A 27,980-nucleotide genomic window follows, 5' to 3' on the forward strand; every position below is an offset into this window, starting at 1 on the left:
TGTACGAGCTCAGGTTGTCCTAGAAGTAATTAACTGCGCACTTCACTCTCACTTTTCTTTCATTTCACAAGAAATAATATTGGGCCAGTAAGGGTCCCCACGAAAGGTACTGAACACTGATCCACTGCAACAAAGCAATTTAGGATGCAAATGGGTCTAATCAAGCACACATCCTCCCAATGGAAGACCAGGTATTTTAGCCAGCATACGGGACGAAAGAAAGGAGGACTGAAGCTCTTCCCTGGACCTTCTCTCCCTAAGGAAAAATAATTCATGCAAATTCTTGTTTACTGTTGTATACTTTCAACTAAGAGGTTGACATAAACCCTCGTACAACATGTAACATCCTATTTTTCCTTTCTCATATAGAAGCTAAGTCTGATCACAGCTTATGCAAGGATGTGATAGGATCGTACCCGAAATAAAAGCACATTTTCACAAGGAAAGTTAACACATGATTTCAACCTGAATCTAAAACCACAACCTGCCACAGACTTTGTTTTAATTGCCTATTTAAGTATTGTGCATTCAACCTCTGTGACACAATTAGGTTTTAATACTAGGCTAATTATGGCTATTTCTCATGTTTAAACTTTAATCAGTGTTCTTTAACTAATAAACAGAAGAGCTGCTCCTTTTTTTTATTTTTTTATTATTTCCATTAGGCTTTAAAACATTTAAATCAGCCTGAAGGAAAAAAAGCTGCAGTCTCCTTGTAAAATATTACTAAAGCCTGGATTTATTATTTTTCACTGACGTTTGGAAGCTCAACAAGTTCTTCAAAATAGATCAGACCCTTTTTAAAAAGGGCTTGTTCATTTATTTGTCACAGCATATAGTAATTTAAAAACTGGAAGTTGCTTTGTGTATTATCTACATGCATAAAAGCTATTTTCAAACAGCAGCAATAGTGTCAATTTTGGAAAAGAGTTCTCTAAAAAAACTACCCGTACCAGAAGGCTAGTAGGACTAAGCTGCAGTCTACTTTGCCAGTAAGTTTACAAAATAAAAGTCTGTATCTGTAGTCATGCAACATCCGAGGAGGCTGTCTTTTGGAAATATGAATACTAGCTAGAAGTTACAAAATGCATCTAACATGCTCCACTACCAATATAAGGAGAAAAACCTCTTCTTAATCAGAACAGCAGTATGATAAAAGAAGTTCAGATGAAAGTAATGTAAGAATTTCGTTTGAACAGCCTAAGCTTATACTGAATAAACTTTGAACAGAAAGAATCTATATTAACTAAGAATTTTAGCTTTCAAAGAGAGATGGGAAGCTTACCTACTGGTAATTCAAATAACAGGTAAATTTTTAACCTTCTGAAACCCTTCAAAGGGATGCAGAGAACAATACAGATGGCTACATTTTTGCAGATAGAAGTCCATGTGTTTTTGAGGTGCAATAAACTCATTTGATATCAAAGGGCCCATGTTCTGTTCTGTATATACTGGATTGACAAAGAACATTTTTTGGTAATGCTTTGCAGACCCAGCTGTACTTTAAGCACATGTTCTTCAAAGACTTGCTTGAACAGGTTCACATTCAAATTGTCTCTGTCTATATAAAGTATCACAAACCAAGTAACTGCAAGCTGCTTGGGATGGCTCAAGAGCTTTTTGTAGAAAAGAGTGCACCTTAACCTAAAAAGAAAGTTATTTTGGGGGTTGCAGAAAAATTGCCGGTTTTTATGTCATGTTGTAAACAAAACTAACCAATCAACTTACTATTTCTGTTAAACTCATTCCATATGACTCTGTCCAGTGGAACAAAAGAAACAAAACCCCAGGTACTGAAGGAAGAGGCAGCTTCCATAGGCACAAACACCAAATGATGAACAAGTCCTACATTAAAGTCCAGCATGCATCTTCAACACTGTAAGCAGAAATCAAGGACCAGAAGTAACTGTTAAAAACTATACACGGAAATGCTGCCTTCTTTAAAGAAAGGAATATGGAAATAAATACACTGATTAATAAACCACTGATACTCACAACCCATCTCAACTAAACTAGTTTACATCTACAGGAAAAAAGTGAAAGTAGTACAGAACATGTCTTTTTTTTTTTCTCTCTCTCTTAAAAAGGAGTGCCACACCATCAAATATAAACTGTTGCTGCATATAAATGTGTCAACCTTCTTGTGCTTTCCATTCAGTAGATACAGAACACAGAATCAGTTTCCTGCTAAATTGTCCACAGTTACCAGATGCCTATACAAATCAACCTTTTCCTACCTAATTCATTATGCAGTTGCTACAACTACAGTAACAAGATGTAAAAGGTTCCAAGAAATTCCTGTGAGAACTACTTATGAATAAATTTGGATTTTTCTTTAGTTCACCTACATTCACCAATATATACTGTAAATGCACCTTCAGTGTAAGAACTGCATGAAAAGAGTCTGGAAAAAAAAAAACCATGGAAACTGAGATGTGAGGCAGTCAGTCCCCTTCCTACTTCTGATTATTATTTTATTCCTTTTTAAATACCACCACTAAAGAAACCCAATGCATGATATAGTCCCCAAACCCACACCAAACTGCTTTGCTGTGCATCTTTCCCAGCAGGTTTTCACAACTGCTTCTTCAGACAGAGCATTTGGAGGTTACAAAAGCATGACTTGTACTTCTCCATCAGCCATGTTTATTTGTGTGATGTTTTTTCCAGATCTGGAAGTTTTTCAATTAGTGCTTTATGGTTCATGTTGATACTGGCTATAAGTCCTCCCTCATTGCCATCTGAGCCAGTGTAACTAATTTCTTCACCAGACAGAGTAGTCATATGGCCACCCAATGCTCTCAACACTGCATTTCCAGCACATATGTCCCATTTCTTAATGTAGGTGACATGGATATACACATCAGCTTCTTCTTGATTCTTTTCAGCCACATCAAGGAGGGCCAACACTTTATAGCCTAGAAGAAATGGGCAGAGGTTAAAGAAAGTTAACCTAAGTTTTCCTGTTTTCCACAAAGGACAAATGTACTAGCAAGTGTTAATAATACACATATGCAAGATTTAGGAAAGTGATGTCATTCATTATATCATGTATATAATGTACTTTATCTGCCCTTTGACCTGTAGAGAGTATTTGAAAAAGGAACACTGCCTCCCAACCCACAATTCCACTGCATCCCAATTAAAACCTTGGGTACTGGAGACACATTATTTTTAGACAGCCTTTACCAATATGCTACATAGACTTATCTAGAGATGCATTAAAAGACCCCCAGAAACTCAAATACAGTTTTGCTTTTATGTTCACTTACTTATTTCTCAACTTTTGTATTATGCTAGTCTACCTTTTCCTTCCTGGCTTTTTATTAACAATAGAAGGAAGATGCATATAAAGCAACTCAGCCCAGGGTATTCTCTTTTATCATACACTGCACAGTACACACTGGATTTTTTTCAATTTTTCAACTGTTCAACCAATATCCTTGTTTTATTAAACTGTTCCTTTTTTATCTTCTTATACAGAGTGAAGCCCTGGAGAAGATCAGCTATAATTAGTTACACTTTCACTTTATCATAAGAAAACACGTTTAGATCAATCATCAAGAATGTGTGCAAGATCTTCTTTACTAAACTATCTGTAGGGAAGCCCTAGCTTTCTATATTAAAGACACAGAAGGTACATTTCCATATAATTTGAATTTTGCATGGCTTTTCTGAGACTTTAAAACAGCTACTGCTTCACACTAGTGCCTCATATATTTGCATTCTGTCAGTAAAACGCCCAAGTATCTTGTGTGGGGTTACGAAAAGTATGCTAAAACCTGTTTGGACTGAGTATGAGGCAGATAAAAATGGACTTCAATGCCACTAGTTTTCTCTTTTGACATAAATACAAGAAATAGTACCAAACTTTAATGGCTTTGTCTTAAAAAAACCCCAAGACGTTTGACACTACTATTTAACTAACAACCATCAGATTCTCTTCGATGATTCTGCATGTGGTTACACCCTTTTTCCTCCACAGAGGCATTGGTGATTTCAGTGAACACACATCAGTGTGTTCAGTAAAAGGATCTCAGTAACATTGCTGGTCCAGGCTTAGATACACTGATATTAACTTGTGAACAGTCTAAAGCCTGAACCAAATTTGCATGTAAGCTTCCATATGCAGGAAAATAACCTGTGTCCCTATTGCCAAGTACTTGTTTATAGAGACATGAAGCACAAAATGTAAGAGGAAAAAGAGGAGATTCCACAGTTATTTCCTTTTTTCTAATAACAGCTATCCTGCTAAATCATTCAGAAGCAGTAAAATGGATAGGATGTTCAAGGAACCAAACCTGCTCCACCAGCTGGGATTATCACAGTTTTATTTCCAAATGTCTGTCGTGCAACTTGCTCGACTCTTCCTGCATGGGAGCGGGATACAATAATCCTTGGAGTTTTCTCATTGTAGGAAGAACGAGCTTTTATATTTGACCCGCCATCCACCATTGCCCAGGCTACAAGAAGACAAAAAAAAAAAAAAATCTGTTAAGATTTACAGAAGACAATCTCTGTTAAGTGTAAAGATAAAAGCATACTTATCTGAGAAAATGGAATTGATGCCTCTGATTTAATTTCTCTCCCTACTGTACAAGAGAAAGTTAGGACTGACAGAAGGACAGGTTACATGCCCACATATGCACACAAACAGAAGAGAAAGCAAAACAGCCCCATACCCACACCTTTCTGCATATGGCATTATCCCGTGCCAGGCTATTCTTGTGTGTTACTTACAAAAAGTAGAGTAAGGGCAAAGGGCAAAAAATCCCAAGTAGTACTATTGAGAACTTGCAATTCGAAAGCCACAAAAGTTAAAAGGATGGCTCTGAGTCTGGAACAGATCCAGAATTTCCACAAACAACCCTTTTACAAGAACAAGAAGCCCCACTACCCATCAAAGCAGACAGCAAAATGTTACTGAGGCATTTTGCTCAGAAGAGTAGTAATGCTAAGCAAGGAAATAGCTCAGGAGGACAGTAATACTAAGGAAAACATTAGATAGTGGGTTTTGGAGAATTGAATTTAGAATACACAACCTCCTACTTGTTTCATTATGAGGTTCAAAGCCAAGCTTGGTAGGTGGCATCCCCTAACCATTAATTTGCTGTTTACTTAGCAGACTAACCAGAAATTTCATCTCAGTAGAGGGCCAGATTTCATGGCAACAGACTGAGCTATGTGTAATAACAATTCTGACTGCCCTTTATTGCTTTGTATTTGTGTGGTACTATTAGGAACAATCCTATTCACAACATATTGGCATTTCCAGCTTGAGAAATGAATACTCGTTACACAGAATGACAGAATTCACTGCATCTCATCTGATGCCATGTCTGAACATTTCATGCTTTATTATTATTGAAGAAGACAAATTCTCAAAATTACAGTGCTAAAAAAAACCCCAAAACATTCCTTCAGACAGATATTGATATGTAAAAAAATATGTTCCACAACATAGATTCTTAGAGCATACTGGAATACAGCACATACTTAAATAACTGGAAATCAAGTTCATATTTAAAGACAGTAAAATACTTCACACAAAACACTGAGTATTCAGTGGGGAAAAAAACCCAAAACAACACATACACACACACAAAACCCCCCCAAACAAAACCCACAAAAAACAAAAAACAACCCAACCCCCCCCCAAAAAAAAAAACCAAACCAAAAAAACATTTATTCAGACTTTATTTCTGAGCCAGAGCTACTGCGTAACTTCACAACTCTAGAGGTCAGTATTGCCTAAGGGAAAACAAGAACAGAAATTCTTGTTTCAAATAGAGCAAGATGCAAGCACTAAAACTACTTTGAAGCTGTCAGAAGTGCATACACATTGCCAAACTTGCAGCCATGCCCACTGATACATCATTAATACTAACGAATTACTTAGTTCACAGCTGTAGCATTAAAAGCATGTCAGATAATCGATAAGGTTATGCTAGGCAGCCTTGCCTGTTACATATAAACAGTTACGACTAACATCTTCAATCAATCTTTGTTATTCACACTGAATAAAAACCAGCTTCTGGGTATAATGTCATGGTCACAAGTTCTTCTGCTGAATAAGCAAAACACTCTCCTGCTAAAGACTAACAGCACACATAAGACTGGTCAGTACGTGTAGGTTTCATTTTCTTTGGTTTGCTATAAGCACTCTGATTGAAGAGATCTTAATTCTTAAGCATATTTTCAGTTAATTTAAGTGCATCGTTTTTATGCTGGGGCAGCATTTTGCTTTGTGGTTTTATAGCACATAACACAGCTGCAGCTGTAATTCTGAGGTCTGCAGCAGCACTCTTTTGCCCCAGGTACTATTTTCTCATTTATACCTACAGATGTTCTCTCAGACATCATTTAAATTTTTAATTTAACTAATTTAAATTAACATTTTAATTAACACTATGACTGAAGATGCTGGAAAGATGTGAAGGCATAAAAGTACCTGTATATGCTGAGAATGGCTTGTGTATCACTCCTATTACTGGTTTACCATTTACAGCCACGCAAACCATTGTCGTGACATACTGTCGGAGATTCTCTGCAAAAAATGAAAGTGAGCAATTTTACAGCCAGGAACACACAAAGAAAGCAGACCTAACATTACAGACATTCTGTTCTTGGAAGGCAAGCCTACGTTCTGCCTCTTACAATTATGTAACTTTGTTGTACCTTCAAGCAACTCTTGCAGTTTTCAAAAGACTCCAAAGACTTTTTCAGCTTTCCAGCAATTTTTTCCTGTTCAGTAGATGTAACCTGTACTACTACGAGATCTGATGCTAACAACTGTGTCTTATGCAGCATGTGTTTTCATGGAAAATTGTGCCCCTATATTCTCCCTTATCTGTCCCACCTCCTATCCTCTACTGGTTCAAAGCTAATAATTCAAATACCGAAGACCATTCCCCAGAAACGACTGTATCAATGGAGTATTTGGAGAAAAAAGGAAAAAATATCCCCATTTTTTAGATGGCTCATCTGTACTTATCATCAAGAATTTTAGTTGGATCTTAAAACATTTGAAAAAGGGGAAGATTGACTTATGCATGTTTTTTTAAAAACTGTAACATTTTTGTTTAATATCAAGTCGAATAGAATACTTACAGAGTATTCCCTTTAACTAAACAAACAAAACACATTCCAAGATATTTAGCATTGCCACAGTAATAACTGAAATACAGAAGCTTGTAATTCCGGCAGAATCCATAAATGACAGTTATCATTTATTTTAGCAACTATTTATTTATTTTAGCTGCAAGTTACAAGGAATACCAAAGTAATTTTGGAGTTGGACTAAATAAAAGTAAACTCTGTTGTCTATTAAGTATAGAGATTTCATTATGAAATTTGAACAATTAAATCACACTGTCAAAGCTTTGACATCATACACTTTAGCAAAAGATGTCATTTTAAATATTTACTATTTTGACTCCAGTATAAAAGGTAAACATCAGAATTACACATATGATTTGTCAACAAGAATCAGCTACCTGTGTATTCTTGTGTAGCATCTAACGGATCGATCCATACAGTAACACTTTCTGCTGGAACCTCTTTAGGCTGTATTTTTTGTTTTATGTCTTCAGGAATACTGCGATTCCAAGAGACTGTCTCCTGATCAGCTGTATCAACACGCTCTTCAGAGTTTATCTATGATAAAACAATAAACGTAGCTGCATTAACTTATCAGATACAATCACTGCAGCATTCAGGAAAATTAGCTTTGCTCCCACCTTCTCTTTCTCCCTTTAACTCCAGCTAAAAGTACATGAATTAGTAACTTTCAGCAACTTGCAAGCTATTACCATCATGTAACAAGCAACGGAAAAGCACAATCCAGAATTTGATTGTGAACCATACAGCAGCTTTGGCTGCAGTTTTTCCTACTGAACATTCTTGCAATAAGAATTGCGATTTTTTCAGAAACAAAAACTACAAGCAGTTGCTTCAAAGACCACAAGCAGAACGTTTTGGAGAATCATGTGGTATATACAGATACAATGGCAGTCTAATTACTCCATTTATACATATCAGTAGATGCAGATTTTTATGAATATCAAGCTTATCCTGGACAAACTCAGACACAAAAAGGAAACCTACAAAGGATAGAAGCAAGGACAGGTAGCCTGGGAGGAATACAGAGAAATTGTCCAAGCAGCCAGGGATCAGGTTAGGAAAGCTAAAGCCCTGACAGAACTAAATCTGGACAAGGACAAAGACAACAAGTTTCTGTAGGTTCATGAGCAATAAAAGGAAGACTAGGGAAAATGTGGGCCTTCTCCTGCAGAAAACGGAAGACCTGGTTACCTGGGACAGGGAGAAGGCTGAGGTATTCGGTGACCTTTTTTGCCTTGGTCTTCACTGGCAAGAGCTCCAGCCACACTGCCCACATCACAGAAACCAAAGGCAGAGACCAGCAGAATGAAGAACTGCCTGCTGGAGGAGAAGACCAGGTTCCAGACCATCTAAGGGAGGTGCACAAGTCCATGGGACCTGACGGAACTGATCCACAGGTCCTGAGGGAACTGGCAGATGAAGTTCCCAAGTAATTATCCATCATATTTGAGAAGTCATGACAGTCTGGTGAAGTTCCCACTGACTGGAAAGGAGGAAACATAACCCCCATTTTTAAAAAGGTTAAAAAGAAAAATATGCGGAACAACAGGCCAGTCAGTCTCACCTCAGTGCCTCGTCAGACCATGGAGCAGATCCTCCTGGAAACTATGGCAAGTCATGGAAAATAAGGTGGTGCAGTCAATATGCTGGAGGGAAAGGATACCACCCAGAGGGATCTTGACAGGCTTGAGAGGTGGACCCATGCAAACCTCATAAGGTTCAAGAAAGCCAAGTCCAAGGTCCCTGAGTCAGGGCAGTCCCAAGCACAAATACAGGCTGTGTGGAGACTGGACTGAAAGCAGCCCTGAGGAGGAGGACTTGGAGGTGGTGGTTGTTGAGAAGCTCAACATCACCCAGCAATATGTGTCTGAAGCCCAGAAAGCCAATTGTATCCTAGGCTGCATCAAAAGGAGTGTGACCAGCAGGTCAAGGGAGGTGATTTTGCCCCTCTATTCTGCTCTTGTGAGAACCCACACAGAGTACTGCTTTCAGCTTGGGGCCCCTATCGTAAGAAGGATGGGGATCTGTAGGAGCAAGTCAAAAGGAAGACTATGAAGACGATCAGAGGACTGGAGCACCTCTCCAATAAAGGCAGGCTGAAGAAGAAAAGGCTCTAGGAAGACCTTAGAGCAGCTTTGCAGTATCTAAAGGGGCTTTTACAGGAAAGCAGGAGAGGGACTTCTTATAAATGCATGTAATGAAATTATAGGGGGAATGGTTTTAAACTGAAAGAGGGTAGAAAATTCATCCCATTTACTTTTAGCACCTCGGTTACATAAGGAGACTAGTATTTATATGCTCCTTCTACAGCTAATAAAATGGAAATCATTGCTACTGTGCCTTTCAAACGTCAGCCTGTGTGGACCCTTCAGAAATGCCCAACTCCCCTAACTACTCAACAGGACAAAGATGTTTATGGCTTAGATACATAGGTTGAATGTCTTAAGTTGAGTGTAGCCAAACTGGACTTTTAGGACATTTCACAATATTAGGACCACAAGGTTTTTTATTCTTGCTATCTTTAAAGGTGACTTCCTCTAATATAAAGGATGATGATATATATAATATATATAATATATATACTTTTTTTATATATATATAAATTTATATATTAAATTATACATATTATATATTATATTATTATATATTATATAGTATATTTATATATTAATATATTAACATTTATATATTTATATATTAAATTATTATATTTACATTATATATTTAATGAATATATATTATATTAATAATATATTAAAATATTTTGTATATATTTATTTTTATATTAATATTAAATATTAAACTAATATTATTTTATATTAATAATTTATATTTAATTTTATATTAAAATTATGTATTATTATCTTTATTAGTATATTAATATTATATTAATTATATTATTATAATATATTCGTATATTATATTAGTATATATTTATATATAATATATTGATATTTATATATTTCTATTTGTATATTATATTATAATATATTATATATTATATTATATATTAAATATATATTAATTATATATATAAAATATGATATATATATAATATAATATATGATAATAAAAAAGAGATGCCAAACTGACTAGCTCTGATGTCCAGTCAAGGCAAAATAGTAGGCACATGTGTGATGCAATGTGTCCAACCCTAGAACCACTGATTTATCTTTATTTGCTACAGGTGGAGTCAAGACTGCTAGGTCAGATTCAGATACCTGCTAAGTCAAATAAGACCCCTCTGACTAAAACAACTTGTTATTACAGATGCTGCAGGCAAGTGACATTGAAAGACAATGAAAATAAAGAAGCAATCAGACTACATTTGAACGTTACAAACTTTGTATCATAATGATATTTACATAATTCACACCATGACAAGAGACATCACATACCTTGGCTGTAACAGATTATTAGCAGAGGGTTAAGGGCCATCTTCTCCAAGAGAATTCAAAAAAAGTAAGCAGAACTGCAGCGACTCCAGCCATGCATCACAGCTGTCTTCCCACATAAAAGCAGTATTTGAAGCATTGTATATCAAATACAGAGACCTTGAAGTTGCCATGACATTTACAAATTAAACATCTGTCACGATACAATAAACCCGATGATTGTGTTTCCCCCTCAGGAAAACAGTCCTGCAAAGTCAAGATGCCTAGTCCCACAGACTTGGCAGCCCCAACACAGCCCTCAGGCAGTTTAAGTTCCACTACAGCACATTACGCAGCACCATTAAAAAAAATAATTTTCCTCAACAGAAGGAAGAGGCCTTCAAAAAGTTAAAGGGTTGGAACCAATCCTCAAAAGGAAAAATATCTTGTTAAACCTGTTGTTACAGTACACAGAAATTAAAAGACTGCAGCTATCTGTAAGGTATTGTTTTCAGAGAAAGACCTTCTACTAGCTCAAATTTTGTAGTGGTGGCCATGGTGCTGCAGCCTTTATAATGCTTGTGGAAAGTCTCTCTCAACAATCATGATGAGTCTGCCAGAATAAACAAAAGGGAAAAAGGGGGGGGGGGGGGGGCAGAAGAGGTGAAGATAACAGCAACAAGGTTGCAGAGCTATCTGGGGAAAATTAAAAAAAAGCCCAACTGGGTCACTTGCTCTTCCTCCATTCATATGGCCATTTACTCTGTAGCCTTGGCTAAATACTCCAAAAGTTATAGTCCCAGTAGAAATTCATAGCCATTTCACCACAATGCAGTTATTAAATTTATTTATTGTTAGGAAGCTACATTATAGATTTTGCAAGCCAGAGTTGCCAGAGAGAGGACCAGCAACCCTTAACACTGGGAACTTCTTTTTTTCCCTCCTGTTTTATTTTTAAGGCATGAAAATATACCTGGAAAACATGACTTCGTGCTAGTATGATGCTACCTTCAGACTTGTCATTCTCATTTGCTAGAAGTCTCCAGAGGTCATGACCTTATATTTCAAGCTTTCCTGAAATGATATCTAGTTGATTGTAGTCCTAAATCTTCACTTAGAAATTAGAAGCAGTGACGGTAGAAAGACAGTCACAACAGCAAATGTTTCAAACAAGACATTCTGAGTCTATTAAACTGCAACATTAGTGTGAATAATTTGCATGCTTGCTATCACATACATAACTTTGCGTACTCCTAAGAGTCAGATTTAGATTGAAACCCATCATGCCAGAACTTGAGACGGCAAGCAGAAGACAGAAATAGGTATTTGAGTTAGCTGTAAACTGTAAAAGCAAATCTTGGGAAGTTCTGTAAGCTGCCCACCAACACCAAGCTTAACTATGTTTCAGCAGTCTTGTCTTTTTTTTAATGCTTGAAGGGAAAGCCCTCCTCACAAAGAACTGCATCAAACCCAGATTTAGTTAAACACACAGAAATTGTTAAACAGAATGCAATGTACAACAGAATTGTAAAAATAATTATTTCATAAATGAGGGAGTCTGGCTGCATCTCACCAGCACAAAGCTTCCTCAAAACAAGCCTGTGAGGTGCAGGAATCCCATAATGGAAGAGGGATGCTGCTCACAGGAGCCACAACAGAGGTCCAATTTGAACATCTGACAACAATGACGTGTCTTTGGAAACACCCAGGCATTCCTAGCCTTCAGAAACCCCTCACACAGAAAACATTCTCCTCCAGCGTTTTAGTGATTGGAATACAGATCTGCCCAGGGACATGGGAAGCAATTCAAGTGTACTACAAATCCATGTGGATAAATGCAGTGCTCTAAACCAACAGCCAACAGTCCTGACCACGTAAAGACTTCAGGGAACCTCACAGTGGATCTTTGTCCTATGTTGGGCTACTCCCTACCAGTACTTCCTCATATCTTCATGGCAGCTCATCACCCAACAAACCTTGATTACTAGATAGTTGTTCATGGTGAGATGGACAAACTCAGGCTTTTTGCTGGTTTGAAAGAGTAGCACACAGCTGTAGCTGTGCCTTTGAATTCACCCATTAAAGATAAACTGAAAATATGTAAGCTAAAAAACAAACAAAAAAACCCCAACCAAACAAAAAGCCCCCAAACCATCAAACCAGAGGTTTCTGTTCAAAACCATTTCTTTAATAAACATTTGCACATGAAAATGCAATGCTTTTCTTAGAGTGCTTGGTGGTATGTGAATATTATTTAAATTTATTACTACTCCTCCTTCTTATCCAGCCCAATACTCATTTTGTATTTTAATATGCAAATAATCCAGTATCTTGAAAAACATGAGGCAGCCCAGCTCTTTATTCCCAAGAGTGTCAATATCCACATTTGATAATTAAAGTCCTCTCAAATCCAAATCTCAGTGCTGTCTTAATTAGAATAGAAAACAGAACAAGAACAAAATACTATCCTGCCTGCATTATACAAAAGAAACACTAATTAAAGCTACTCAAGGTAAAAACCAAAACAAACCCCATAGTTAACAATAAAAGGTAATATTCATTAGGCAGAATATAAGTATATTCCAGGCATTACAATTCAGGAACAGAGACTGGCACAGGTCACCTGGAGAGGTGGTAGATGCCTCGTCCCTGGAAACATTCAAAGTCAGGCTGGATGGGGCTTTGAACAACCTGATCTAGTTGAAGATGTCCCTGCTCATTGCAGGCGGGCTGGACTACATGAACTTTAAGGGTCCCTTCCAACCCAAACCATTCAATGATTCTATGATTCCATGATAAGTCTATTGATTTGAATGGGACCATGAAAATGAAAACCCTGGAGGCCAAGACAAAACTGCATGTATAGGGGAATATTAGTAAAACATTAATAGATGTTTGACTTTGTTTTTCTGTTTAGTTAGGGCACTAATTCTGCATGACATACACAGCCCCTTCACCAGTGATTCACAATGTAAACATTACCCATACCTGAGATACAAATGGTGAAGTTTGAATTCACACATCACGAGGCGGAGGAAAGATTGGAGGGCCAGAATTAAATAAGCAAATGCAAACATTTACAAACCATAAACCAACAATGGTTATGATACCTCCTTAGAGGCCTACTGAGAGATGTTCCCTGAAAACAGCAGAAAATATTTTACCACTATATGCACCTTCTGGACTAATGTCCAGAGTAACCAGTAAGAAGATACCCACAACTATGCACATTGAAAGGAGTACTGACCTACCAGGGGGTTGCGTAGGACTATAATTTATTTACTGTTATTTGGCTGTGCTTCAGAGATGTCACAACTCAAGGGACAGCAAAAGCCTTTGGGCTTTCTTCCACTTACAGACCAGGCCTCACACCTTGCACCTCCAACCAATGTTACTGCCCTGCTCGGAAGAGTGACATGCCCCACACTACAAGTCAGACTGTTTTACCTCCACTTGCTCATCTTCTCTCTGTTTTTTTTTCCCCTCAAATGTATCAGAGGTGAAAGCAGTCTTACCTTCTCACAGTATCTGTACGCACAAAGTTGTATGAAGGGATCAGATGCCAAAACCTCTGAACGTAAACACACCCTCAAGAAGTCAGAATGTATAAAAATGCACAACAGGAGAGCACTCTCCAGGAGAGCAAGAAGAGGTCAAAGCACTGTATTTCCAATAGCCAAGAAAAGTATCTAACTTATACAAAACAGGACTCCAGAATCTGCTAGAGAAGGACAGACTTGCATTGATACCAAGACTTAGCTCACCTGCTGTCAGGACCACTCATGGTCCCTCCCTTCCAACTTTGAATTTGCAGTAGAAAGTAACAGTTTTCACAATGAACAAAAGCTGCTTCCTGAATACTTATCCTACTTGACACTGAAAAGAAAACAAACTTGGAAATCAAAGTATCACTTCCTTTAAACACCTTTGAGCTTTAAACAATCTGAATAGTAGCCTTGCCAGCATAGTAAAAAACTCTATTTTTATTTAATACACTGACATTTTTAAAGACAGCTGCTTCCTTTTGGAAAGGTTCTTTTCTCCTTAAATTACTACAACACATCAGAAATTAAAAATGAGCTTTTACAAGTGATGATCTTCATGCCTTTCAAAAAGGTTCCTCTTGCCAGGGTCCAATTTACGAAGAGTTTTAGCAGTGTAAATTTTGTTATCAAAGGACAGAAAGGACCTTAAACTACATGGTTCTCTAAATAAATGGTTAGTTAAAAGGTAAACAAGTTTAAAAAAAAATAAAGTATATTTGTATATAAATGTGTAAGGTACAAAAATATACTAACATGAAATAATAAAATGTATAAAGCCCACTGGTCTCGTCATTCATTTGAAATGAAAAAAACAAATATTTCTATAATAATGCCACAATACAGATGAAGGACACATGCATTTTTCAAGGCACGAAAGTCCAGGCAGAAGTTTCCATCTACCAACTACATCTTTATTTAATTTAATGACAAGAAGTCATCACTTCATGCAGGAACAAGATCATAGGGTATGCAAAGAACAATATGGACAAGCCTAAATGTCAAAAAGCTCAACTAGTGCTTATCAAAACTTGTTATGTGGCTTTGGTCATTCAGCCAGTAGGAAGCAGAGTTAAACAGGTTTTCATAAATGGTAAAGATATATCAGATGACAACTCTGCTTCTACTGGCTTATAATGAATAGAACAAAAAATACAAGACTGAATCAGCATGGATCACAGAATTCAGTTTCCACCAGTAATCTGTAGAAACAACTAGACTTTAAGCCCAGCAAAAGAAATAAACCCACTCACTCATTAGCTCACACAAGTTGTTTCCGTAGATGGCAAAATTCTCCGTTTCAGTTCTATGCAAATGCAAGTCTAGCAAAGAGAAAGGGATGACTAGCTTGTCATGAGAGTTGCAACACTACTTTTTATTTTAAGAAAACATCCAAATAAGACCAGATGAGAAGCCTACCAATACAATATATAATACTAAGAAAACTTCCAGTGTGAGTTTAGCTAACAGATGAAAAAACCCCAGTACCTACACAAGCCAAAAAAACTACTTGTATTTCCATCTGATAATCAAGAACTCATTAATATAAAGTTACAGGCTTTGATTTCTTTTTATGTAGAGAGAACCATCATAAGTCATCTAACATCAATTAGAACCCATGTTGAGAGATGCATCTCCAGACAACACCTACTACTGAGATTTCAGATTAACATTCACACTTCTTACTTTACTTAGAAACCTGATGGCAGCTGCTAAGATCATCTGGGTCAGAAAGACGTTAATTTTGTTAAAAACTTAAGACCTGAAGATGCCATTCTCACAACACAAAGAGACAGACAAATTACTGAACTTACTCAGCAAAGCACTGAAATCCTTTCAAAGTTTGTTTTTTTAAACATACTTCTTTAACAAATCTATCTGTCCCACAGAATCTGTATCAGATGCAGAGCTAGCCATCTCAGATGAAATTCCAGTATGATAGTTGGCACTGTGGTCAGAAGCCTGTAAACGGCAAGTTTAAACCTAGGAAGTACTTCAGGTACTTCACAAAAATGGAGTACTTGGAGACACTAATCTTCAAAAAGTGGAATTAATTTAGAAGAAAATCTCATTAAAAGTAAAAACTGTCATGTTCTTAAATTTCCATTTCAAACACTGATGCCTGATTCTGGTATTATCATGCTCAAACTTGAAACGAGGTATTTATCATCTGTCTTAAGTGGGAAGGAGATAGAACGTTCGGATTCAGATCAGTGGCAAGACTAATAAAAAGAAGCCAGAAGACTGGGACAGAGGAAGATTGGACATACATCACAGTCACAATAACAAAACGACCAACCCCCAAAACAATCAAAAAAGAAAAACCACAAAAAACACCCGAGAAGGAACAAAGGATATTTCTCTATTCAGTATTTAGAAGAGAAAACAAGACAAATAGCTGGTGCAACTATGGAACATAAATTAATGGAACTAGATGAGTTTAAGATCCCTTCCAAACCAAACCATTGTACAATTCTACAATTCTAATGCACTGGTCAAAAGTAAGCCCAAACTTGAAAATGAGAGTATAGGGCAGCATTTATTCTGTCAAATAAGACTGAAGGCTGCACCCCATGAAAGTAACGCTAAGACGGTGCACAAGCAAAGTTAGCAGAATTTTTTTGGGGGGGTTTAAATTCCACCAATTTAAATTGATGGGTTTTTTTTTTTTTTTCATAGTCAGAAGAAAGAGGGAATGTGGCTAAAGTACTAGTTTAAGGGTCACATCTTCCTCTGTCAATCACTCCTGCCTTTAGAAGCAAGAACAGGTGCTCCTTCAGATGTGCTGGCACAGGCTACTGATAGAGCCCACAATGCTAAATGAACTAGGGCATTCCTAAATAACCGTTATTTTACATTTTTACCTTGCATATATTCAAATATCAAGCTCCTGACACTGATCCTTGGACAAGCAGTGCTAAAAGAATGGCAGACCCTGATGCATAGGGCTGAGAGAACCTCTTTTACCGGGTACTGCTGCTGAAACCCAGGTATCAAGAATCACCTCTTTAAACAGAGAAGCTCCTCTCTGCAAAACATTACAGTGTTTCTGGCCAGTCTCTAATTGAATTTGGGAACACTGCCTTCCCAGTTCCCTCTTCCACTGAAGCATCTTCCTAATCCCAGGGAGATTCCCATTCCAGCCATCGCACCATCACTGTGTTAGCACAAGGAATAAACAGGAGAATCAATCAGGAACTCAGCAAAGTAACCCAGAAAAGATAACAAAGACTTTAAAAAAATGAAAAGGAGCAGTGGGGATGATTATAGCTGGATCAGAGGTTTAATTCATTCTCAGCATGACAAATAGATAAGGACAACACCCAGGTAGTGCAGAAGAAGTAAACACCTCAAAGCCTGTAACGGCAGTTCAGGACTTCATCAAGGGAAACCACTGCATATATTTTAGCATTAAATGTATTTTAAACAACTATACTTCACAGAAGATGTATGCAAATAAGCACTGCTGGATGCTGACTGTGATCAGACAGACAACACTGGGTAATACCCAAGTTAGAAATAACTGAATTGCCTCTTCCTCCGTTATCTTTCTCATACCTATTTCTGAGGGATATAACAACAATACCCAATAACACTCAAGTTTACTACACAGTGATAAAACAGAATTGATCCATTCCTCTTTGGTCTTACCTAACCTAGCTGTAAGAAGTCTTGAACTGATGCAAATGCATCTATTTATATCAAGTAGAGCAGGTGATGTAAGCAGTGGAGTTCCTCTTCCTCTGTAGAGTCAGTACCTTTATGCAAAAGAACAAAACATCCTCTATGCTCTTTGTTGTGGTGGGCTGTTTTTTTAACTCTCTTCCTGCCCTCAGATTTTGAGAGGTTTTGTATAAATCACTACTTTCAGGACTGTAAGACTTTTTCCAGGTTTATGTCAGCTTTTGCAAGTGAAAAGCCTAAGTTTTCCATCTTCTCTTAATAATCACACCTTACGAGAAAATCTGCTTCAGACAGACGATTTGCATGCTTTCCCAATTTTATGTCCAGCAGCACAATACAGGGAAAGCAAGGCTGCTCACTGACTTCAGCTTATTTCAGTCAAATAACTTCTCCCCCTGGTTATTTTTAAACATTGGAAAGCCATGGCTATTCTTAGAGGTTCATAGCATGGTTTGGGTTGGAAAGGATCTTATAGCTTACCTACTTCCAACTCCCCTGCCATGGGCAGGGACAACCTTCCACTGGACCAGGTTGCTTTAAGCTCCACTTCCTTTACATTAGGACATATTCTGGCACTTTGGGGTTTTTGTGCCAGTTTGGTTTGTTTTTGTTTTTCCTGGCTGCAATATTTGGCAGCAATTTAAATGTTGAGGTACCCGTTAGACCAAGGACTCCATGATGAGAGTAAATCAGCATTTTACATAAGTTTACTCATGGGATTATTTCAGTTTTGTTCAACAGCTTTGTTAGCAGGACCTTCCCTAGCAAGAGAAGGGTTTTTATTCCACTTCAGCAATGTTTTTTATTCTGGAGCACCACTCTGTACAAGGGGATAAGGCTGCAGGTAAAAAGTACAATCCTTCTTACAAGATGCAGCTCATACTGTCTCACATGAAAGGTGTCTCCGGGAATCCTCTGTAATCCTCCTATTCAACCCAAAACTGCAGCAAGTCTGTTCTATAGAACAGTTGCAGTTTTAGGTGTGTTGTGCTGAAGGGACACATGAAGGATTTGCAGTTTGAGACGAAACCTTGTCTTTACACCTCAGGAGGGTACAGTGCCACATGCATATAGTGTAAAGAAAAAAAAAAAAAAAGCTTTTGTTTTGGACAGATGTTTACAAACACATCTTCACCGTAGGATAGACTTCAAGAGGCAGAATGTCTTATCAGTACATACAGCTTAGTGCATATTTTTTAAACGCTGCATGAGATAACCTGTTACTATCCAGATCATGTACTCAGAGTACCAAATATTCCAGAGCTGGTATGTCAGACTGAGTAACTAGATCAGTTGAAAGATTTCTCGAACAAACTCTTCCCAGTCATCCGCAGTGCTCAAGCTCAGCGGCAGGAGAGGGATGAAAAAAGAAAAAACATATGTCTGATATTTTTTCCCCCAGTTCCACAGATGTGCACACATATTTTTGTCCTCACACATTTTTGTCCTCACACTATGTTGGAGAACACACCTGCACTTCAGAAAGTACTATCTAGTTTTAAAGACTAGCAGCAAAAGTTAACTGCAAGGAAAATAAAAAAGGAGTACCAAAGCTTTTTAGAAGTAGATTTTCAAAGTCAACACCCTCTGAGAGGAAGACACACAAGTCACTGCTACGCATCCCAGGTACCACAGCAGAGTTTATGCACATAGCCACACACGGAACAGGCGCTACAGTTCACTGAGCTCAAGTCCAGACCAAAGCCCCAGCCTTCTCTAGAACAGACAACTCCCATATCTAATGAAGTCCCTCCACCTGCAGAAGGGGAGAAACTGCACAGGTTTCAGGCAGCAATACAGGCATGCTGTAACACCAAGCTCTGTGAAGACACAGAACAAAAGAGAACAGGGGACAATGCTTTTTCTTCCTTTAATGCAGGGCCTGCTAAGGTGGTTTGCTGTTAACTGCCAATCCAGCAATCTTCAGGACATAACCTTCACAATCTTTCTGTAGAGGAAGATTAATCACATATCAACTTTCTTGCAAATATTGAAGAATTTGGTGTTTTCTTATTATATATAAATTATATAGATATATATTAATTATAATATATATTAATTATAAATTATATTAAATTATATAGATATTCTATATCTACAACATTTAAACCCCCCCCCAAAAAAAAACAAAGCACCAAAAAAACATACACACCACCCTGATCAACTTCTAAAACAACCACTGAAAACTCACTGAGTAGTAACTAAACTTAACCAAAAAGTAAACTTAACTACGCTACCTGTCCAGGAAAAGCATGCAATCATCACCTTTTAAATCCAAAACTAGGGTTTGCTATCAATTTTAAGTGACAATAAAAAAGTAGACTTTAACATCAAGAGACTGCAGAGAAGTTCCCATTCACTACAGCAAAAGTGATAACAACATCAACAAAACCCCCAAAGTATAACTCTGGTTTGGGCGTGACCTTAGGTGTTAAGACTCGGATTTCATAAGCTCATGAGGGCAGGGAGGGGTATGCACCTATGAAGGAAAAGTAAATTTATTTTGCCCACGTAGGCAGTGATACAGTGACACAGCTGTTGGTTTACCTGCTGGCCCAAAGCCACCAGAGCTAAGACCTCAGGTAATGTAACACTATGTTCCTAAACCACAAATTTCCAATCCTTTCTCTCTGTAACTTAAAAGTGGGAACGACAACTGGCAGGTAGGATAATTACAAAAATAACAGTATTCCTAATTACAGCACCACAAACACGTGTAGAATAGGCACTATGAAGTGGCCTTTATCCTTAACCACAGAGCACTTAATCTGCAAGTTAGACTCAGTGTTCTTCATTCCTCATGTCCATATCACTTCAAATATACTGTTTCATATCACACAGCTTTGCTTACACATGATCCATCTCCTTCTGCAACCGAGCACCCACAGCAACATGTATGAGGTGGCACTGCCACTGAACCTAAGAGAGGGGAAGTAAAGTGCAAAACCAGGGCAGCGTTTCCCCTCAGCAATTACAAAACTGAGAGGCGACACGTGTCTCCCAGCAAAGGGCTGAGCCCTCATGGCGTTACAGGAGCAGTATTAGGCAGCCTACCCCCTGGGGCTCTACACCACGGGCTGAGTGCAGCCCAGGTCCGGGCCCGCAGCCGCCCACTTGAGGGAAAGGAGCCCGGCACCCACCTGCACGGAGGGGAAGGCGCTCTTCAGCAAGTAGAACATCTTGCGGTTGGACAGCAGGTCACCGCTCGTCAGCTGCTCCTCGGCCCCCTCCCGCGTCTTTCCCTTGGCCTTGGCATTGAGGTCGTTACCATCGCGGACCCGCTTCACCTCCTCTCCACCCCTGACAGCAGCCAGGACGGACACGGCCAGCAGCTCCCGCACGTCCACGGCACCAGAGCCGTGGGGGGTCTCGGGCTCGCCGGCCGCCGGCTCGCTCAGCATAAAGAAGGCGAAGCGGCCGGCCAGGAAGCCGGAGTAGAGGTGGTAGAGAACACCCAGCCCCAGCAGGCAGAACACAGCCATGCCGAGCGGCGAGAGACGGATCCCCATGGGGGCCATGGCCGTGGGGCAGGGGAGGAACAGTGGAGCAGGCAGCGGTGCCCGGCGCTCACCACAGACCCATAACGCCGCCGGGACACTCCACTCTCTGTGCTGCTGCTGCTACTACACTGGTGGCTAGACCAGCCCGGCGCCACACTCCCCAACGGGCCGGCGAGCAGACAGCGCCGTCTGTATCCGGGTCAGAGGGGGTGGAGTTCGCCGTTCGCACTGAGCATGTCCCGCTGTCCGCTCCGCGGAATTTGAGGTCTTGTGTCTCTCTGTGGGTAGCTCGGTGGGGCAGTTGTGCTGTTTTTTGCCGCGGACATATCTGACAGCACACAGTCACCCGCTGTTTCTCGAGAAAAGTGTGATTTCGGGTGGCTTCATTTCCTAGGCTGCAGGTGTGCGGTGGGACACTGGCTGGAGGTGCCCCAGCCCGCTGTCGGCGAGGGCTGCTCGGAGTGATGGCTCGGCAAGGAGCTTTCAATCGAACTCACTATTTGCAATAATTGCTGCTTAATTTCTGAGATTTGTGGTTCTGAGCATCTCTTGGTTTTTTCATACTTGCTGGGTAACTTTGGAACCTTCGGCTCCCTTGTGCTTCAGGAAGGCGCATTCCTTTCATTCAGTAAACTGAAGCATATCCTACCATTTTCTCAACCAAGTGGTGTGCTAAAGGCCCACGTGTCATAATTTATGCTTTCTCTTTCCTTCTCAGCTGGTCTGGGAGAGTGTGAAACTGCGTGTCTGTGACCAGGATGGACTTCTGAGGTGGAAATCAGCAGTCTGATTGTTTTCCTCTTTTCTAACTCCCTCTAGTAGTTTTGAGTGAGTTATATCAGAAACAAACAGAAAGCAGGTTTTGGATTAATTATGTGTTCTTTTACTTAAGCGATACTCTTGCCTCTTGATATACAGGTTATAGAAACAGACCTTGTTAGTGGCTCTGGGCATAACTAAGTACTAGGGATCATGCAGTATAACACTTTTCTTGGGTTCTTGTGGTTTGTTTGGGTTGGTTTTTTAAGTAATCGCAAATGTCTAAACTAGGAAAGACCAAAATTAAGATTGGCCTTGCAAACTCAATTTTGAGTATCATTTCCTCTGTTTGCACTTTAAACATGAGTCCATACCAAGTATCCTTCAGGATCACACTCTGAAGTGTCTGCAGGGACTGAAAATGAAAGGACTGTAGAAAGAGAAGGCATACTGTTTGAAATGGAATTTAGAAGAGTTTGATTTTACTCTTAGCTTTAGTGAGATTTAACTTTATATGCTAGTAGACAACTAGAATGCTTCCCATTCTTATGGTTTAAGGGTTTTTTCCTATGCAGTTGCTTCTCTGGCAGAAAGGAGGCTTGAAAAGATACACTGGTCACTTTTTGATTTCATGAGTCAGCTTTTCATGCAGTAAGGGTAAGAAGCTGTGCAGCAACACAGGGTTGGTGTTGGACAACGAGTAAATTTGTGTCTGTAATGAGCAATGAATGCAAGATTAAATTAAAAAATGCTGGGCAAAGTAGTCAGCAGCTCTGCTGCCTGATGCTATCAGTCACAGTTTATGTGTGTTCGGTAAACAGGAATTTTAAGCTACTGGTGGAGGAGGAAACCCAGGAGAAGGAAGAAAACCTGCAACTTTCTGAACTGGTTTCCTACTTAATGGAAAGAAAGTGAAGTATTAGGATTTTTGTCCTACTGAGGTTTGCAAAGACCTTGCAGAGGCATAGAAAAATTATGGATTTATTACTTGCTGCTAACATTCTATGCCTGCAGTGAATATAAAGAGTAAATATTAACAGTAATGTAGACTGTGAAGAGGACAGTGCGCAGAGGGCTCTTTATTTCAGTGATACTGTATATACCATCTGTGCCAGCTTTCAGAGTAAACAGTGTTTGTTACTGAATGCAGTCACATAACCAATAAACAATGTGGTGGCATCCCTTTTCTCTGTAACAATCTTGTTCTGTAATTACCAATATAATTTTTAAATGACTCATTCTGGCACCTGACATCCTGTTTTTCCAAGATCCCTAGGTCAGGTTCCTCATGTTCGTCAAGGGTGCTGTTGATTTTAGCTGGGCTCCAAAGCACTGCAGAAATCTTTGCAAAGTGTTCCTGGCATATGGCATAAATGGAGTTTAGGCTAGGTTTTCTTTATGGCTTCAACATGTAACATGGGTTTGCAGAGACCATAACGTAGGCACAAAATGAAATAAACTTGGAAAAAGAAGAAAAATTTGTCTGCTTATTCTTTGCAAAAGGAGCTACATGACATGAACAGTAAAGTAAAAATCTAATGGAAATGTTCCTTTTGAAAATATAAAACTATTCTTTTGGACATTTTAATCAATTATGGGTCAAATAATTTGATAGATTTGGAAAATTAGAGTTTTGCCTGAATCAAGCCAAGTTTTAAAACATATTTGTGTTTTTGACAGGAAAATTACATCCATCTGTAATATTGAAACGATCCTTGGCTGAGTGAAGAAAAAAATGCTCCAACCTGGATAGAAGCTGAGGATGCAGATCTGATCTTACATATATCCCTGTTGGATCTGAGTCAGCTTTATGTGAAGGCAGCCCTGACCTTGAGGGCCCAAACAACAGGCTGATTTGATGAAAGTAATGTGTCCCTTTAACTTCCCACTGAAAGAGTTGTTGTGGAAAGTCTTGGCAGAGCTTCTCAAATGGGTTGCAATGTGCTGGGAGTGAAATGCATGGCTTTGTTAGGTTCATGTAGCAGAGGCTGTGCATGACAGAGAGGCAATGTGTTGATGCAGTCTGATTCTTCCCCTGAACTTACCAAAAGTGATGCTTGTGCAGTTCAGCACAACATTATCATAGAATACTTTGGGTTGGAGGAGATCTTCAAAGGTCATCTAGTCCAAGTCCTCTGCAATGAGCAGGGACATCTTCAATTAGATCAGGTTGCCCAGAACCACATCCATCCTGGTCTACATTCATGGTGACTTTGGCGGAAGGGTTGTACTTTGAGTTTGGGAGATTGACAAATGAAGGGGTCACTAGCTGGCAGGGAAAAAGCATAGAGATGTTCTGAGCAGTGGGTGGGGATCTTTGGGGAGCACAATGGGGAAGGCTGTGTAGGTACTGGTAACCTCTGACCACAGTCAGGGGAGTCAGTAGTGGAGAGGAGAGAGCCATGGCCATACACAAAACCCCTGTTTGTGCTATGGCTGTGTGGGGAGCATGCCAGAGCACAGAGTTTGGTGTGTGACTTGTAGAGTCTGTGGCAAGAATGTATAAATTAGTGCTTGTCCAGACTCACATTTTTTGTTGACAGTACGTTACACCACAGCTGCTTTGCCAGCATCAGCACTGATTCATGGAAAAGCAGCTAATGTCTGCATCTTCCATAGCTCCAGCCATGCGAGCAGGTTAACAGGGGCTGGTGGCAGCATCAGATGTGCTTTGTTGCCGGTTGTTTTTCTGTGACTCCTGCTTAACCCTGATGGTTTATGGAGCCACTCATGGGCAGTTTCTGTGAGCATTTGTTTTTGTGTCTGCAGCTGCAGTGTGCTGGAAAAGACGGGGAGTCCCTCAGGGTCATAGCAGAGTTTGATCTATGGCACATGGAACAGATCTGCTGTGTCTGTGCTTCTGAGAGGCCAGGAAAGAGCAGATGGCTGTTGGACGGGACCAAAGTACCTGAGGGGAACCTGTTGTGCAAGTGCCAGCACCAGCTGCAGCCACTTCACTTGCTTTCCAGTGCTGGGAAGGTAGTCCATGGGGTAGCCTATTCATCCTTTTTTTAATCCCTGTATTTCCTGTTCTTGCCTGGTAGTTTTGCTTGTAACACAACCTTACCCAATATTTTTTGAATCAGAGACCCAGTTATAGCTAGATCTTTCTTATATCCTGTATCCTGGCTGGCTCTGAAGAGCTGAGAGTCTAGGGTGGGTTGTGCAGAGACTGATGAGGCTGCACCTCGAATACTGTGTTTGATTCTGCACCACTCACTACAAGAGAGATACTGAGGTGCTGGAGTGGGTCCAGAGAAGCACAGTGAAACTGGTGAAGGGTCTGGAGCACAAGTCTGATGAGGAGCAGCTGAAGGAAATGGGGTTGTTTAGTCTGGAGAAGAGAAGGCTCAGAGGAGACCTTATCACTCTCTACAACTGCCTGAAAGGAGGTTGTAGTGAGGGGGGGTTGGTCCCTTCTCCAAAGTATCAAGCGATAGGACAAGAGGTAACAGCCTCAAGCTGTGCCAGGGGAGGTTTGGATTGGATATTAGGAAAAATTTCTTCACAGACGGGGTGTTCAGGCATTGGAACAGGCTGCCCAGGAAAGTGGTGGAATTGCCATCCCTGGAAGTGTTCAAAAACCATGTAGATAAGGCCCTTAGTGACGTGGTTTAGTGGTGGACTTGGCAGTCCTGGAGTAACAGTTGGACTTGATGATCTTAAAGATCTTTTCCAACCTAGTTGATTCTATGATTCTATGAAAATGTCAGCTAGTAGGACCCTTGCTGAAGCGTATGAGGGACAGGTTAAATGGGAAAGTTGTTGCTGAAAGCATGGGAGCAGCTGCAGAATGGGTCTGAAGCATGGTGAAGACAACAGGCCTGGGCACTGCTGAAGGTGAGGCATCCTAGTTGTTTTGTTAGATCACTCTGTTGGTTAAATGCCTATGCCTGGCTTCACCCCCAGAAGAGAACTACTATGTTAGGAAAGGTCCTAGAGAGTGAATTTCTTATCTGGTCTTGATCCTGGATCTGTCTAGAGGTCGTGTAGGAACTGAAGAATCCCTAGGTTCCTGTAGTCCAGCTTTTCTCAAAGGTTTCCTCCTAATTGCAGTGCGTTCCTTGGCTAATGTTATTCCCTCTTCCTTAGTGAGGAAGAAATGGATCCAAATCCAAAACTGAGAAGGGCCCATAATCTGCAGTGCATGTGGGAATTATGTCAGTATTCCTCACCAGGAAATACAGCTCCTGAAGCTTGCAGCAGGTCACTGCTAAAACTAAAGCTGTCACAGGCGTTCATGGTCCTCTGGTATGTGCTGTTCAGGACCTGCCCTCTGCATTGCTCCAGGTCCACTTAGTGCTGATACTGAGATGTTCAGTCGTCAGTGATGCAGCAAAGCTCCTCACAGTCTGATTGCCAGGAGAGATTGCTTTGCCCTCCTGCCTGCTCACTCCCATGAGCATCTCACTGCACAGAGCTGCATCCAGGGAATGCTGCTTATGGCAAGTCTGGCTCTCTGCTAGGGCTTGGTTCTGACTTAGTGGCAGTGCCAAGATTACTAGATACAATAACTGATTCAGGAAAAAGCCTAAGGGAAGGAAGAAAAGCCTGGTCCAAGAGGGGGCATTCAAGGTGAAAGACAGATGTAAAATGGCAGGAAGAATGAGTATGGTTCAAGCCTCTGTTTGACAAAGAGTAGCTGCAGCCAGGTGCCACGAGCTCAGGAGCCAAGGAGTGGGAAAGGAATGAGAAGGGGCCTGAAAGGACCTGTGGGTGGTCTGAGGAATTCTAATGTAGGCACCTACTGCTTGATCTGATACAAAGCTGTTTTGCCAGAATGTTTGGAACAAATTTTAACAGGCATGATGTTTAAAAGTTAGATCAGTACTTATCTGACTGCAAAAGCTGTAACATTCTCTTTCCAGACCTATTGCCATCTTATCGGTACAGTCAAACCTGGGTTAGGATAATGGGAAAGAGTAGAATTTTACTACCTTATTGAGTCACAAATTTGTTAATAAGCCAGCTAGGTACAGAGCTTAACAGTGATTCTGCAAATGAATTGTTATATCTCCAGAGAAATAAAAAAGTCTTCAGAAGTCAAGTGTAGAAATATCTTCTGAATAAGTAAGAAATTAAGAAGTTTAGAAGGGAAAAGGCTGAATTTGTGTGGAACCCTTGGAGGATTAGAAGAGGAAGCTTGTCTGTAAAAGCTTATGTGATACGTAAAAAAAGGCTCTGTAGATACAGCCTGAGCTGTATAGTATGCAGAAGACTGTAACCACAGGAAACATGAGGAGAGATTTTTTTTGTTTTAAATACTTGATCTTTGTGCAAAAAGCTTAAGTACACTCAACTGTTTTGGGTTTGGATGCTGTACAGAGAAATCCTTTTTTTTGAATTGTAAACAGCCCAAGAATTAAATGTGATTTCACTGGTAACTGAACTCCAAGGCTGTGGAGAATCTGAACCACAGCACACTGGCATTTCAGCTTAGGAAATATCCAGCACTCAGCACAGGTGAAGTGCGTTGAAGCTGTACAGAGCAGCCTGAGAGAATGTTATGAAGATCAGGAAAAGCAGAAAAATCTGCTGGTCACAGTAAGGAAACTGCTGTGACAATTATGGAACAGTGGGGAAGACACTGAACTGCAGGAATAATGAGGAATTTTGTGGCAGCTGTCGAACACAGCCTACATTTTGATCAAATAAATTACTTAGCTTAGTGTGGAGTGAAGTTTAGGAATCCAAGGTAAGGAGACGATACTAAATGACCTGATAGTCATTTCTGGTTTTAAATGCAAAATCTTCAAGTCTGTAGATTGAGTAAAAATGCTATGAAAATAGAACAGCATTTACATATGAATTGGAAATATCTCTTACAGTGAAATACCCATTCAATTTATAAAGGAATAGATTACTATTTAAATACAAGGCTGTAAAATAACCTATTTCACAGCTTTGTGGTGAGTCCTTTAAAAGTCTATTATATATCGCCTGAGAGGTTTAATTGCTGATGGATTCTAACAGGCTCTTCCAGAAAGGGTTGTGGTGGT

At 39.7% G+C, this 27,980-nt stretch overlaps 1 protein-coding gene across 1 annotated transcript; it reads right to left on the reverse strand.

Moving 5' to 3' along the window:
* Positions 1-2,097: 2,097 nt before the first annotated feature.
* BPNT2 (3'(2'), 5'-bisphosphate nucleotidase 2) lies at positions 2,098-21,358 on the reverse strand. Its single transcript, XM_080611813.1, has 5 exons — positions 20,863-21,358; positions 7,497-7,656; positions 6,452-6,547; positions 4,302-4,463; positions 2,098-2,918 (listed from the first exon to the last, which is right to left on the reverse strand). Exons 1-5 carry the CDS (start codon positions 21,238-21,240, stop codon positions 2,647-2,649), a joined length of 1,068 nt encoding a protein of 355 aa, XP_080467939.1. The 5' UTR covers positions 21,241-21,358; the 3' UTR covers positions 2,098-2,646.
* Between the last annotated feature and the right edge of the window lie 6,622 nt (positions 21,359-27,980).

The sequence above is a fragment of the Psittacula echo genome (genome assembly GCF_963264785.1).
Source record: "Psittacula echo genome assembly, chromosome: 2".
Lineage (NCBI taxonomy): Eukaryota > Metazoa > Chordata > Aves > Psittaciformes > Psittacidae > Psittacula > Psittacula echo.